Source organism: Taurulus bubalis (genome assembly GCF_910589615.1).
Source record: "Taurulus bubalis genome assembly, chromosome: 14".
NCBI classification, from domain to species: Eukaryota; Metazoa; Chordata; class Actinopteri; order Perciformes; family Cottidae; genus Taurulus; species Taurulus bubalis.
Genome location: NC_136602.1, coordinates 9427806 through 9443847, shown reverse-complemented (window position 1 = coordinate 9443847; position 16042 = coordinate 9427806). Strand labels below are relative to the sequence as shown.

Below are 16042 nucleotides of genomic sequence, written 5' to 3'. Positions count from 1 at the left end.
GGACTCACTGCGCACATTATGTACCCATGTGCACACATTGTACTGTCAAAACAATATCACAGACGCACATACTAAACAACCACTGTTGAGGGAAATAATATCTGACACCATATGATTATGATGTCCTTTGTGCATCTGGAATTTACTAGTCTGGCATATTTCTAGTTCCAAAATACATATTTTTAATCTTTAACTTGGGTTTTAATTTAGTTTCTTTTAATTCATTTTTTTATTTCATAATTTCTAAGATTTTTCATTTCATTTTCCAATTTGCCTTGTTTAATGCAAAACTAAAACCTGAGCTTTTGACAGATTTATGTTAAATTTTTTTCATTTTTTTTATAGTTTTTTATTTCCTCTCAGATTTTTTTTGCTACACAATAATCACTGTCACAAAAATATCGGTAACTTGTTTGGTAACTTGTGCCCTGCACTCTGGATATTAACAAGAACATGTTCACTAAGACGATCTACACAACAATACAGACATCAGATATATTTGTTTCCAATCAAAGAATCAACATACTTTTACAATCAAACCTCGACAATAATGAGGATCAGACAGACACATCAGATCCTGGGGTCCAGCGTCATGTAACGAGGAGAACACAGTAGATATAGTATTAATAATGTTCCATGTTTGTAAAACAAATTGCAGTTACTAACACATGTAGTTAGGTACGTGTGTTAAATGTTAAATGCAATGGTTTGACAATATCTAAAATAAATTATAAGAATTAAAAAAACTAAAACTAAGAATGAAATTAATTGTATTTGTTATGCTTTATTTTATAGATACAATGTATACTGTTATCTATGCTATTTGGAAGACAACATACAACATTTGATAATATATTCATATATTATTTGGGGATAAAAGTCACTTGGCTCCAAACAGGTCACTTTACTTGCCAGTGTATTCTGTATCAAAGAGCCATTAATAGGAAAAGCCTCTCTGGCTCTCTAAATCCCCCTTTTCTCTTTCCATAAGGTCAAGGTTTGTAATTCTTCAGAACTGTACAGAAGTCAAAGTGAAAATCCCTCTTTTGGCTCCATGAGGTGCTTTAAACAGTGAATTAGTGACACATTGTTGCTTCAGTCCTCAGAGGAGCTGCTGGCAAAGTTCAAATTCTGTTCTCTTTTCAGCTGTCGGAAAGTGAAAGCAATGACCTGGCAGCCAGCTGAGTTACTCCCATCAGTTTAAAGAAAAGAGCAGGTTGCTTATGCAGGATAGACACAGGATTTGGCAGTTTTCTATCCTGAACCCCCAAAATTATACATTTTACCCATCATCAATACTGTGAGGAGGCGGGGTTCTGGGAGGCGACCTGTGTGTTGATTAATAAAATTAGCATACACGCTGCTGACATACGAGAAACTACTCATAACTTGCAAGTTCATAATATTTAAGCCTTTGAAACCACTTTTATCTTTGCTTTTAAAGTGTCTTGTTTAAGTACACAAACATGAATTACAATGTTTAATTTGTTTGTTACTATAAATTCTTCTTGTGAAAATGACACCTAAGCAAATTAATTGTCTCTTCAATCATAAAGTTGTAGGATAATTAAAAAATGTTTAGTATAGCGGCAGGTGAAAAGAGAAGCAAAAATGATTGAAGGGAGGAAAATCTATTATTTGTAATGTCAGAGGCTGTTTTGTATATTTGAACAGTCTTGGTCAACTGCCTGCTTAAAGCCATCGTGCTGCTTGTTCTTGTGACAAACAGTGTGTTTGAGTCTCTATTCTGGAGTGTGTGTGTGTGTGTGTGTGTGTGTGTGTGTGTGTGTGTGTGTGTGTGTGTGTGTGTGTGTGTGTGTGTGTGTGTGTGTGTGTGGGGTGCACAGAGAAAGGGAGAAAAGTAATTGTTGGCACCTCACCGCTCTCAAAGTTGCCCTTGGCTTTGTGCTCTTCACTGCAACCTGATCTTTTCATTCCCTGCCTCAAAAGAAGCCATTTTCTGTTAGCTCCGCTTCCTCTCACTGTTCAAAGGTGCTTGAGAGTGTGTGTATACGTGTGTGTTGTGCATGCATGAGTGTTCAAGAGCCTCTTTCTCAGTGGGAAAAGAGTCTTTTTCCACCAAAGGAGAGGGCACGGCAGCAATGTCAGCGCTACTGATTAGAGCTGGCCACATGAGAGGGGAGAAAGAGACAGAGAGCGGGAGGACATTTGAGCGTAAAAGGCAGGGAAAATCTTTGATGTCATCCTCCTTAGTCTCTTTCTCTCGCCTCATGCACTCACACATACACACACGCAACACGGTGGCTTATGTCCTGCTGTGATGCTGACATTTGAAAAGGTAAAGTAAGGAGAGGGGATGGGAGGAGAGCAGTGAAGAGGGCAGGACCGAGAAAGAGAGAAGATGAGAAGAAAAGGAGCAATTTGTTGTGGTTGTCTACGTCTTAGACTATTCATCGTAGAAAACTATTTTGTGTAACAAAGACACAGCGCTCAGCAGTTCAGCTTGTTGCAAATGTTCAGATGTATCCAAGATCAGGAAATTAAGACTTATGGTTCGTTTGCATTTCCTCAAGTCGTGTTTGCACAGTTGTGGGGTTCGTCTAACGTTAATAATTCCCTGTGTTTGTCTGTATTAGTGCGAGGGATATTTAATTTTCTGTGGCATAAGATGGAGTTTTAAAGGTTGGTCTGGGGGTCAAACTACGATCTGAGGTTCAAGACGCAAATTAAAATATGGCTCAGCCCTCCTGCCACATTCTGTCACTCTCCATTTCGTAATATCCAGAAGGGCACAACCCCTATTAAAAAGTATCTTTACTTTTTTTTCTTTTTTAATGCTTCTAATTTATACTTACAAAGAAGTGCTCTCTGGCTTAAAAGGTGGAGCTGCTGCCGTCGGTTAGTGTCGTCCTTTGTGCTGTGCTGTGGGATGTGATGTCCCTGTGTGGGAGAGATGAATGTCTTGGCTTGTTCCTATCACTGCTGATTCCCCGGCAGACTAAATGGTCAGTGCAGCGGTGCAGTCAGAATGAATGGCTGGCCTCTGTCTTCCCATGACAACCTCCTGCCTACCCACTGCTCTAATCCTCCACCGGGGCCATTGATCGGGCTCTTATTGATTCCTCTTCTTTCTTTTTCTTCCTCTCTCTATATATCTGTCTCTCTCTCTCAGATCTGTCTGCCCTGGCCAAGAAGATCAAGCTGGAGGCGATGGCCAGTTACCACAGCAACCAACAACATGGCGGGCCAAACGGAGAGAACGGTGACCACCACGGATTGGGTGAGTGTCATCCTGTGTCCACCCACTCACACACACACACACACACACACACACACACACACACACACACACACACACACACACACTGGTTTTTATTACACCGTGGGGTCCACTGACTGGCGGACTGGGTGAGTGTCATCCTGTGTCCATACACACACACACACAAATGCGTCAGTCCGATATCTTTAACCATGGTCATATAACACGTTGCACGGTTGATGTCTGTACACATCTGTGATGCCGAGTCAATACGACTTGAGCAGCTGTGTTTATGTGCGGCTGCTGAATCAAGCTGATTAAAACCAGGATGTGACATCACCGCTCCTCGCCGGTACGTTTCCTCTGAGAGACGGTGAATGCAAAAACAAACTACAGCAGCAATGAGTCAGTTCTTCAGATGAAATTTAGAAATAAATATCTGGGTCAGGTAATGCAAACCATCAAAGCAAGAGGAGATTGATATATATTTTTGTATCACTAGTTTTGAGGTTTTCATGCCTGAAAGGGTGAATATTTTCTTCAGCTTGGATTTGTTTGCCTACTTGTGGGATTCAATGAGATGAGAAAACACAGTTGGTCATCCACTCTGCAGACCCAAAATACTGCCGGCAAATCATTAGCACATATTAGTCATAGACCCAAACCAGCTCTGTTACTCATGCTCAGCATGGCATTGTTCTGTCATATTGAAACGCATTAGATCAGGATTTACTGGAAGAGAAGTGTTTACATTTCAGACTTTAGTCATCAGCGTGTTCTCATCCCTTTGGCTACTTGTGCAGGTATAATATTTAGTCATATGCTATGAAAAACGGTTCCTTCGCACTGATCCCTTGCTTTGCAGTTAAGGAAAGCAGCCGGCAAAAGTGGAGCACCAGTGGACGAGACCAAGCACACCCGGATGATAGAGAGATGAATAAGATGAGAGGCTGAAGCCAAATCAATAGTCTTCTCTCTAATTCACTATCCTGAATGCAAACGACAAATGCTGGACAATCGATGGGGGAACGGACACACGCACGCACATGCACGAATGCACGCATACACATACACACACACACACACACGGGCCGCACCGCCCCCACTGTTATCGACAGGTTAAAGCGACATCAGTGTGTTTAGACAGATGACAGGGCTTATGGAGGTCTGCGTGGAATACGCTATCAACCTGGGACGCACACACACACACACACACACACACACACACACACACATAACATGAGGTGCATACTGCAAGGCTTTAGGTCAGAAATGAGAAGGAAGAGATTGTCCTCGTGTTTTTCAGAAATTAGAAAGAGACAAAAGTGAAATCAGTGTATGCTTGACCTTATGTTTTTGGCTTTGACTGTGTGTGTGTGTGTGTGTGTGTGTGTGTGTGTGTGTGTGTGTGTGTGTGTGTGTGTCGTAAATCTTTTTCTCTACCCGTGTCTGTGAAACTCTCCCAGCCTTAAGCATTGTTTACCTTTGTATACACTCAGTTACAACTGCCGGCATCTGTGCGCAGTTTGGTGGCATGGTTACCACCAGACATTATAAACCTGTAAAGCCTAATCACTGTTAATGATAGAGTCAAGTGGAAACACACACACACACACACACACACACACACACATACAAACATACAGCGTAGGCATACATACACACATAAGAACGATGTGTTTTTTTCCATACCGCCACCCACGGCCTTATGGGAAGGATAGGCCCCTACCAGGGCTTTAACCACTACAAAGGCAATCTCAGATTACACACACGCACACACTCACAAATGCTGAGTGTGACACCTTATGGGCTGGGGAAGAGCGGGGAGCAGCCATTTCTGCATTTAACAAGATCTTCTGGGAAATTTACAGTAACTGTTTGTTTACAGTAATGGTTTGTTTGGATAAACATAAGAGAGGCACTTTGACTTTTGATGTTTTTTAATGAAACATAAGAGAGAGTGATGGGAGGGCAGAGAAAGTGAAGAGAGGGGGGAAAACAGAGTTAAGAAGGAGAGTGAAAATGAAATTATAGAAGGGGTTGGAGTTGGAGGGGAGGGGGGGTTACACAAGTGGAGCGCTGGTTTCTAAACCAAGGCTTAATATTTGGAGTTGGCTGCTAGTTTATTGTCGGAGCATCTGGTTATTTAGCTCTATTCAGACAGATCTTTTGTTTGGATTGGTTTCTGCTCTGGGCAAGTGAGAGACTAATCTGCCAAATGCACAAAGCACTGCACATATGTCCAGCGAGGCCGACTCGTAAAGTCAACGCCTCACTCTTTATTTCTTAGTTTGCCCCTTTCTCTTTCTTTCTCTTTTCTTTCTTTATTTCTCTCTTTCTTTCCTTTCCCTCCATTATTTGTTCTATTTCATCTCCCCCTCTTTGGATAGCCTTTTTTTTGTTTTGTTTCCATGCACTCGTTCTATTATTTGTGACAATTGTGTGGAATAGAGTCCAAGATTTTTTCCTTTGTGTTTATAATTACCCAGCGTGCATTGCTGGCCCAGCACCAGGACTGCCATCAGCTTCTTTTGTTCCACTTCCTCCCTGTGTTTCTTTTGTTTTTGTTTTTCCTTTTATTAAATGATAAATATTTATGTCATTTTCTTCCCCCCCCCCCAACAGGATTGTTTTGTTTCATGAATAGAGGGACTGCAACAACCCACTAGGGTGCTGTTGAGAGGAAGGATTTTCTTTAAAGATAGTGGATGCTTCTGGTAACGAGAGGAGCGCGAACAACAGATTGGCCAAGATAATAAAGAGTTTGGTTTGAGCAGCTGAAAATGTGTTGGGCTATCGTCAAGAACAACGAGGTATCGAAAGAAAAGTTAGTCGTTTCTGCTTTAATTCCAGAGAGGCCGTGTTTGTGGTTTTTGTTGTTGTAATGAGCAGGGGAAGTGTTTCTCTATCATGTCCTGTTCTACCTCCTTCCCTTTTTCTTCTTTTCTCCTCCTGCTCTTATCTTTTTCCACACTCGACATCTCGCGGCCACTCACACATATCTTAGAGTCGTGGTTTAGAAGCAGAGCAGTCATCCAGGTAATACTGACTTCACAGAGAAATGACATTGGTTTCCAGTTTCAAAAAGTCCAGTTCAGTACACAGAACAGGACTGAGCAGTGCTTTTAAATGTGATGTATGAATACAACTGAAGCAAAAAGGAAAAAGAGGGAGATCTGTTTCATGTTGGGTGCATGTACAGTGCAGCTTTGATGGCCTTTAAACAGAGCTGCTGGTCTGACCTTTTATGAGAAGCGACAGACTCTTGCTGTAATATACTGTGCTCTTCCACCTACAATAGTTCTCTTTTTTATTCTATTCTATTCTATTCCCCCCCCCCCCCACCAGTTCTGGATCAGTTACCCTTCATGATGATGTCACATCCTCTGATTCCTGCCAGCCTGGCGCCGGCCTCCGTTTCCATGGCAATGGGCCAGATGAACCGACTGAGCACGCTGGCCCACATGGCCAACGTGGCGCAGCTCCACGCAAAGCCCCCCGCCAGGACTCCCACCTCCGTCATTAAGGTGAACTCAGAGGGCCATCCGGGCGGTGGATCCGACCACTAGCCGGAGTCCATGTGACACTCGGGATCTCATGACACGAGTTGTTTCAAGATTACACGACGGAACACTAAATTAAATAATTGCTTTCAACAAACACAGACATATTTTCTGTCCCTAGAATTCAAGATCTTTTGATTAGTGTACGTGCAGAATTTAGAATCAAGTTTCTTGTTATGTAATCCGTTGTTAATTGGCTTAAAGCCAATCCCATATCGATTTACATATTTGAGATAACAGACAGAAACTTCTAAACCAAGTTGGTTACTTTGCTTCGTGGGTGTTTTCACTCTTACGGATAATTAAAGGAGGTTTGTAAGGATTAAACATGGCCAAACATTTCAGAGTGTAAGCGTCAGTCCTCACAAAGTCTTACATTACGCCAAGTCGTCGACAGCAGCAGGAAGTACCGGTCGTAATTTTAACGGTGCATTGTTCAACCACTGGGTTAGGTCCCACAAATGGTTTAAGAGGCTTATTGAAATGAGCACCAAATACCACCACTAAAGGATACCAATATATGTTCCCAAGCTTTTACAAGAATATAGTTTTGTTTTGACTATTGGTGATTTGTGGATAACTTAACACAGCAGCAACATTTGGTTATAATTGGGACTAGACACGTTTTTAGACCGTTTTAACATCTTTGGGTTTCAGAACCTGTCGTCGCACTGTGCACAAAGAGACACACGAAAAGTCAGCAAAAGCAAGAGCGCTGTATCAAGTTAAAGCTAGCGTTAGCTCAAACTAAATGGACTTAGTGTCATGAGAAAATATCAGTTTTGGTGATGAAGTTGGTCGCTCAGTTTGTTAACCATCTTAACTAATGAATAAACTGTGAGACAGCAGCTATATTCAGTCATGTTAAAGAAGAAAAACAATTTCAGCAGTTTAGCAGAGTAGCACTAACTTCCGTGTCTGCTTTTGACAGCATCTTCATTTTTAGGCAAATTAGTCATCTTCAAATGCCATTAAATGGAAGCATAAAAGCAATTCATTCTTTTTTTGTATTACTTTACATGCCGATATTTCTTGTTGTTTGGTAGGAGCGTGTGTTCGACAGCCCGTCCCCCTCTCCCTCATTGGAGGAAGCGCAGATGTCATCCAATCACAGCAGCAGTGTGTCCAGTTCACCGTCCCACACAGAGCGCTCTGCAGAAACTACACGTACGTACTTACCTGTGGTAAAGTGAAGAATGCTATAGCTTTAATAACACCAGAGAGGTATTTCTGAGTTGTGACCTTTTTTGACTTTTTATGTTTTCGATTCAGACCCACATAATGACGGCCTGTCATCAAGTCACAATGTGTTGGGGCATGTGCCCAGGGAGACAGATGGGACCTCAATGGAGTACAGCAAAGAGAACAAGAGGAGCCACACTGACAGAGGTAAGATTCATTATTATGTTTGTATGGCTTTGGTCAGCTTTGGATCTGGTTTAGCAGAACTTTTCTCTTTCAAAAACATATTTACTGTGTTTATATGTCTCTATTCTTATTTTAAAAGTGACATTAATTGTTTTACATTAAAAAAATCTGTATGTCTGGCATTCAATTTTCTCGTCAACCTTCTATCCGATCGACTTCACACTTGATGTGTGTATTGCTGAGGACGTGCAGTGTTGATTGTGAGCTCTTGTGATCTTCGGGACATATTTATTAGTATTGCGTTATTAAAAATTGTTCAGTGTATTGAGAGGGGACCCCTATTAGCTGTTACACTGCCAAAGGGCATGCTGGGTACAACTTGCACTGTGTAAATGCCATGGATGTACGATAAGGACTAGATATGGAGCCCCTCCACCGCCTTGCTTTCCAATTTTGGCCAGTGGTTACTCACAGTATTGCAGCACAAGACAATTTGTCCTCAAAGTGTTTTCTGCGTAAACTCTGGGAATTGCTCTGGGTTGCAACTATGTCCTGGCAGGTGAATTGCTCAGGGCCCAAGAAAGCGCATTGTCGAGTGTGAAGTTGTCTGAATGAGCGGTTCTCAGGAAAGATGCAAGCGTAAATAACGGAGGCCGAGCAATGGGCCAGCTTTGAACAAGCACTGCACAAGTTACTCAAATATGTTGAATAACAATGTCAGCTTCCACTTCAAAGGTCGAGTTCTTGCTGTTTCCTGAGAATTTCGTGTTACAGTCATTAATCATTTAATGATTATTAATGAGTAATGATTATTTCTCTGCCAAATCAATCGCTGTTAAACAAAGTCTGTCAATACGGTCTCCATCCTATCCATTCTTCAGACTTGTTTAAACACTTGCGGCACGTTTGTGATGTTTTATTTAACACTATTTATTTTAAAAGAGAAAGGGTTTTCCAACAGTTCGACAAGAAAGGAATATCTCAGTAACAGGTCAATAAGGATTCACTGTCTCCTATCTTCTTTCCTCCTCTCCTCTCTTCCTCTCCTCCTCTCCTCCTCGCTGTCGGTGGGCCCCCTGGCTTCCCGCGGAGAGCAAAGACAAATAATTCTGCAAAACAGGGCTCCATTAGACCGGGAAGCAGTGTTACATTAGCCAGCCATTTGCCGGGCCGCGGCCTAACGAGCCAGGCGGCCTCCCGTGCTCTCAGCTGGACCTCATCTGCATAACGACCGCCTCCCTGTCGTTAGGGCCCGCGTTGCCACGGCGCTGCAACGTCAGTTGTTTGGTTCTCTCTGTCAGGGAGGTTTGCATTAGCTTAATGAGGACTGCTCAAGGACAAACAGTCAGCAGAAATCTACAGCGAGAGAGGGAGAGGCAGAGAAACTGAGAGTTTGTATGTGTGTGCACGCGCCTGTGTAAATGTATTCTAATACTGAATCACATTATTCAGTAATCGAATCTAAAAATCACAAAGGCCTCCCAGGTAAGGTTTCAGATGCTGTCAGGTATCTGTGAACATATTGACAAAGCAGTGATGGCACCAACGACGTGAATGCCATGCATCACACATTGCATTTATGCAATTGGTTTTTAATTGATTTTGCTTCATGCAAATGAAACACATGTACATTTGCCCGATTGCAGGCTTTTGTGTTTAACCTACAACATCACAAGATAGGTTTATCGTGGATTGAACAGAGTTTCAAAGAGCACTTCAGCGCTGTCATTCTGTCAATCCATTGTATGATAATCTCTGAGTGTGTGTGTGTATGTGAGTCAGTTTTGGCTGTGTGTGCTGTTTCAGTAGTCTTTGAACAACGTATCCATGCAGCAAAGATCAGAGGCCATCCCTGACACCTCACTCCCATTAACCAAACATCAGCAGAATTTTATTCTCTGTCTGTCTCTCTCCTTCTCTCCCTCCCTCCCTCCCTCCTGTTCTCTTCCGCTGACTGGCAGTCTTCACGTGGTGAAGTTCATTAGCCCTGGGGACGGGTGGGAGAGGAATAAGAGAGGGGAAAAAGAGAGATGAAGTTGGGAGAAAAGAGAAAAACAGACAGTGACCTTGGTTAGGGAGATGGGTAAATGATCAAACGAGCTGGCAGCCGTGTGTATGTGTGTGTGTGTGTATTTATGCCAAACGTGTGTGTGGGTGTGTGTGTGTGTGTGTGTGTGAGTGTGAGTGTGAGGTAAAGTAGGCGTAAAACAGTAACTCAATAAAGGATCAGTCACATCCAAGGAGCCTGGGGAGCCCACGCTGCTGACTGCGCACTTCAGCGGCTACGAATGTGTGTGTGTGTCTGTATGTGAGCCACGGGAGTGTAGTTGGATGCCCTCCGCTGAGCTCGCCAGCACCTGCTAATTACCTTTCTCTACAGAGCAATGCTTTTAGCAAGAAAGAGGGAGAAAGAGGAGGAGGGTGGGGGGTATTGCTTCTCATCTGTGAAACACCTTGAATGTGACAGTTGCCAAGACGTGAGGCCGAGGCGGTGGAGGGGAGGTGGGTGGATTTGGAGCAGAAGATGCTGTGGTCAGCTAAGTGGAGAAAACACTGTCATTTGTCACAGACAGAGAAAAGTGCCAGATATCACATTGCACGTTCACACTCGTCTCTGCTCCAGTAAGCACCGGACTCCCAGGACGTCTTCGTCCTCAGTGGCTCGGATGACAGTGAAAGCAAAAAGTGAGCAACTGCCTGATGTGGGGAAAAGGAAAAAAAAATGCAAAAAAAGGCTAATCTTCATCTCCCCTACCGTCAGGAATCAGGGACACGCAGTTCTCAGGTTTACAAACAGATGGTCATCCATAATGCAGCTTCTTAGCTGTTTTTATGGGAGATGTCAAGCTGTGATGCATTATCAATAGGCACAGTGCCATCTAATAAAGGATAGCCACATTTTGAAAAACTCCAAACCAGGACTTCTGCGTATGTGTACATGCCCACAGTAATTAGTGTAAACACCTATTTACTGTGGGACTTGATATGTTTACAAGACACTCTATGTATGCATTTATAGAAATTCACATTCACCCTTGATTGCATATTGTTGCTGGAATGATGATCCTTTTGTAGGTTTGAGACAAACAGTAAAATAGTATTTTCAAAGTCCTTTACAGGAGTAAAGAAAAAGATAAATCTCAATCTCTTCATGCTGAAGTTGACTGCACTGATTGTTTGTTGCTTTGGACAAAATAAACTGTCAGATGAATGTTATGTAATATAGAGTTTAGACTGTTAAAAGATGCAACATGTGAATACCACAAAATATGAAGCTGTAAGTGCAATAAAAAGACAAACAACACAGGTGACTTATTTGTGTGAACTAATGTTATATTTGTACTTCAAAATGTACAGTTTGACAACCTTTTACTTTCCATTATTGTTTTTACAGAATTCCCAGCTGCATTGACATTAATCCAGTTTTAGTGTTTGAACAATAAAATGTACAAGTCCAATAAATGTTTAAATACAATAAGGTGTAAAAACAGGTGATTTAAAAAAAAATATTTTCATAAAATAATTTTGTTGATTAGCAAACCCCTTAAAATGTTCATTTTAAAAGTAATTTCAGAAAAGAAAGTTAAGCCACTGCTTAAAGGATAAGACTGGGGGTATTCTATATATTTATTATTGTCAGCAAAAATCCAAGAAAGCCCAAACCAAACAATGTGTTAGTGCACCTCCCAATACTTTCTGACTTCCTGACCTGCTCATCCCAGAGCCCATCTGCTCCTCCTGAAGTCATACATCTTTAAAAACAGCTCACGAAAATATACTTTAATTTTTCTAAAACTGGCACGGTTTTTCAAACAGCTGGGCACTTTCATTTTTAGCAGACCTTACTCAAAGAGGAGTAAACTGTGCATTTATGAGGAACTATTTTCAGTTGCAGATTTACAGCAGCAGCAGAACTGTGTACGTAGGAATGACTCGTAACAAAATGTACTGTATGCCCATGTTTGAGGTAATGAAGGAATATGTAATATTGTTTTGGACAGCTATAGTCAGGTTTTGGCGTCACAGAAAATACGTGTGAGTGGGATCAACTCATTGTTGGTTTTGCTCTTTTCAGAGCAAGAAAATTGTAGAATGTGACTGCAAAAATAAACTGTAACCCTTTTTGTGTAAAACTAACTCAACATCAAAATGTCTCTCTGCCCTCCAGATAACAGCTCCTTGGCCGCTCAGACAACCAGGGAGAGCTGTGATAGACAAGTCTACCAGAAACCCCCATCAGGCTGTGAGAGGGTATCTTACCCCGCAGGACAGAAGCGCCCAGCAGGTTTCCACCACACTCCCTTCATCTTCCCGGAAGGCTTGTCCTCCATAGAGACCCTGCTCACGAACATCCAGGTGAGGCTCTGCTGGGGCTTTATTATTATTATACTCTGAGATGAATAGGAAGGGAGATGAGCCACTCTTTGGGATTTCCTGAAATGGTAAATAGCAGATGAGGTAGACATTTAAGATGTGCAGTAATTGGGATGGGCGTGTGCTGACCTGCTTCTCATATTTTACATGTCTTTGTTAGAGAGGAGTCACAATGAAAGCTTTCCCTGGCTGGGCTTTCACAGGAAGAAGGGGTGGGGGGGACATGTTTTTTACCTCATCTGACCTGATAGCATGTGGTTAAAAGATCACTGTTAACTGTCATGCGGTTAAAATCAAATTTATTTATTTTTCTCTTTTTCTGCCTGAGTAAATCCAGGAATTATACACCAGAGTAAATCATTAGACCACAACATTGCCCGAGGAAGAGTCAAATTATTTGTGATATGTTTTCTTTTACAGTGAGGTGGTTTAAATGATCTTTTCTACATTTACTGCAGCACATTTTAAATTATTATGAGTTTAAAAAACACACTTTGCCTTCGTTAAAGTGGTACAAAAACAGAAGCTTTTACTGAGGATTAGGTGAAGTAAGAAGTTGTCTCTGTGAAGTGTTTGAAGGAGACAGACGCCTCTCCTGGCTCCTGATCAGTGTGTAACCTGTTGATGTGTGGCTGTGTGTCTCCAAGCAGGGTCTGCTGAGGGTTGCCATAGAGAACGCCCGGGCGCAGGAGAAGCAGGACCAGATGGAGAGGACCGAGCTGAAGATGGAGCTGGTCCGGGAGAGGGAGCTGAGGGAGACCCTGGAGAGACAGCTTAGCATGGAGCAGAAGAACAGAGGTAGGCCGCACCACATCAAGCACCACATGCAGTATCTTAGGGAGACTTTGCAGAAACAGTGAAGTCTGCTGTCACTGTCAAATTAAATCCATTTTGATTTCATACACAGTATACTGTACTTTCAGTGTAAGTAAATCGTGAGCCATGAGCATATTGGGACTGTTGCTCTAAAATTTAAATAATCCTGAAACCACAATGAGCTCACAATACCTTTAAAGTCCCTCACATCTCTTGATGTAAAGATCTAGGACGTTCAGGAAGCCAGAATATAATAAACAAATTCCTGCATGAATGGATACAAATGAAGCATCTGAATACCTTTATATGAAAAACATATTTACTTGACAGTCTTTGTCATTTCTTCTTCTTCCTTTTCCTCTTCCTCCTCTTCCTCTCCCTCCTTCCTCTTCTTTATTCAGTTCTGATCCAGAAGCGCCTGAAGAAGGAAAAGAGGAGTAAGAGGAGACTACAGGAGGCCTTGGAGGAGGAAGTCAAACTGCGTGATCAGGCAGAGCACACCCTGCTGCACACCGCCAGCACACACACAGGTACGGGCACACACACTGTTTCGGAAGATATCATGAATTCCTTATGGGATTTTTTTGGTTTCTTTTTTTTATGAGCCTTTAATGTGAGTCTCATTTTCATATTAAATGTCACCAAGCCTTCTATGCAACATTGCCTTGACTGCCTCCAATTAAGTGTCTTTATTAATGAATGACCAAATTACAGGCCATCAATCATCAGCAGCCCCTCCTCACACGGAGTCTGTGACCCAGGACGTGGACGGGAGCAATCACGATGACAACAGGCTGGACACCAAGACAACAGTACAAGGTACAGGTGTCCAGAAAACAAACACTGCTTCCTCAGTGTGTCAAATTCTCATAAGTAAAAATGTTGGAGTCCTGCAATTATTAGAAGAAGAAAAGCTGCTGTCACTGCTACAACGTGCTGTCACCAAATGAAAACCTAAAGGAAATAAGCTAATTACAGAGTTTTTAAATTGTTGTACATGATGTGTGTAATACTGGCTGTGTGATATTTTAAGTGTGAGTCTAGTTATTTGAAAGCGAAGGTGAGTGTATCAACACGATGGCACTGCACCAAGTTTTTGGTGTCTGAATGATAAATAAAACTGACTTTTTAGTGTCAGAATTGTGAAATAAACCTGCGATATACCTGCAGCTGGGGATTTATTTAGCTCCTGTCAACTGAGCTGGGATGGCAGATTTCATTATTACTCACTGATGCTTAACTGACCAGTCTACTGGAAGGGTTTTGAAAGATTTCAGAGGGAGACCGCTCCTGAGAAGTTGAACAAAATTAAATGAAGCGTGAGGCAGTTCACTGGGGCTACCATTTTAATGGAGATGGGCGTTTAATATATTTATTTTGCCAACATTATTGTCTTCCCAGGGATACATTAATGAAACAATCCCACATGTAACGTCTTAAATAGACAGAAAAAGAAATGGCCGTGATCTCTCATCAAAAGAGTGCATGGTTCCAGCCCACCTCTGCTCCGTGCCGTGCCAGGACCGCCGTACTAGACAGTGTGCATGTTCAAAGCCAATTTTTAATTGAATGTCAGTGAAGCAAGAAGAGAACTGGCCACTAATTAACGGCTGTCTTAATTGTCCTCGTGACGAGTTTGTTTGGACATCATTTGCATAATTAACACCCAGTAATAAATCATTTAAAGGGGATTGTCTGTCAGACAGCAGCGCAGGATGTGGTTCCTTTGTGCCAGGAAGTTTTATCGCCAAAAACAGGGATCAGGGGGGCGAAGAAGACTTTCAACTGAGCCTTCCTTAATAATTATCTTTCTCTAATGATCTCAGGGCAAGGTTATAGGGGACAATGTTCAATATTTGTCTGCATGAATTTGTAGCATAAAGCATTTTTTTTTCTTTCTATTGTTTCACTGTGATCTAACCTCAAGAATCTGTCTGCATTCATTTTAACTGATAGAATTGTGATTGTGTTTTATTAGACTGGATTTCTTTCTGGATTTCAGAGGGCAGAGTGTTCCTGCAGACCACCGGGATGTACTGAAGACGAGGTGGAAGCATGGACTGATGAATGGATACATGAATGGAAGAACAGAGTGATTAAGATTCCTCATTTATGAGAGATACAATCGACAGGCATGCTCGGCCGCGCAGTGGCATCCGAGATGCACATCTCCGCCTCCCCGAGAGGACTCCCCTACATTTCAAGGGTGACATCTGAACTTTTCCATTGTTCTCTTGTTTAATTTATTGCATTTATCACCGAATCTTGGCCGTAGTGGGAACAGTACTTTATTCTGATGATGTGTTTGACTGTGTTCCTTTCAATCAAGGTTTTTAGATCCTAGATGAAGATGACCATATTTGTTTTTTTGTCCGTGCTGTTTATCTGGACACAAGTGGCAAATATAACTTGTAACAGAGTCGTGTACATATACAATATATAGTCATCATTTTTGTTATTATTATTATTATTATTATCACAAACATATTGGCATGTTGTACAGTCAGTAAATGACTTGTATTGTGTATGTTATGCAGTAGTGCAGTTTGGCAATACAAACAATACAAATCCTTTTTATTAAATTGTGTCAGTGCTTCTTTCTTTATTTCACAAGTGCAGTTTCTGAATGCATAATTCATTTAGATGTATTTTATATTGTCGTTTAGTTGTTTTTGTGACAAACAAACTATGTGTTGTGTGT

General features: G+C 41.8%; 1 protein-coding gene across 1 annotated transcript in view; it reads left to right on the top strand.

Annotated features, from left to right (window-relative positions):
- The window catches only part of dachc (dachshund c), a gene marked incomplete at its 5' end in the record, with an annotated part of 23710 nt that extends 7948 nt beyond the window's left edge, over positions 1 to 15762 (top strand). Inside the window, 9 exons of the mRNA XM_079229708.1 lie at positions 3134 to 3241; positions 6569 to 6747; positions 7830 to 7950; positions 8056 to 8172; positions 12320 to 12507; positions 13176 to 13323; positions 13743 to 13871; positions 14056 to 14160; positions 15344 to 15762. Of these exons, the coding sequence (XP_079085834.1) occupies positions 3134 to 3241; positions 6569 to 6747; positions 7830 to 7950; positions 8056 to 8172; positions 12320 to 12507; positions 13176 to 13323; positions 13743 to 13871; positions 14056 to 14160; positions 15344 to 15381 (1133 nt within the window). The 3' untranslated portion in view covers positions 15382 to 15762. The remainder of the gene's footprint in view (positions 1 to 3133; positions 3242 to 6568; positions 6748 to 7829; positions 7951 to 8055; positions 8173 to 12319; positions 12508 to 13175; positions 13324 to 13742; positions 13872 to 14055; positions 14161 to 15343) is intronic.
- Positions 15763 to 16042: the final 280 nt, after the last annotated feature.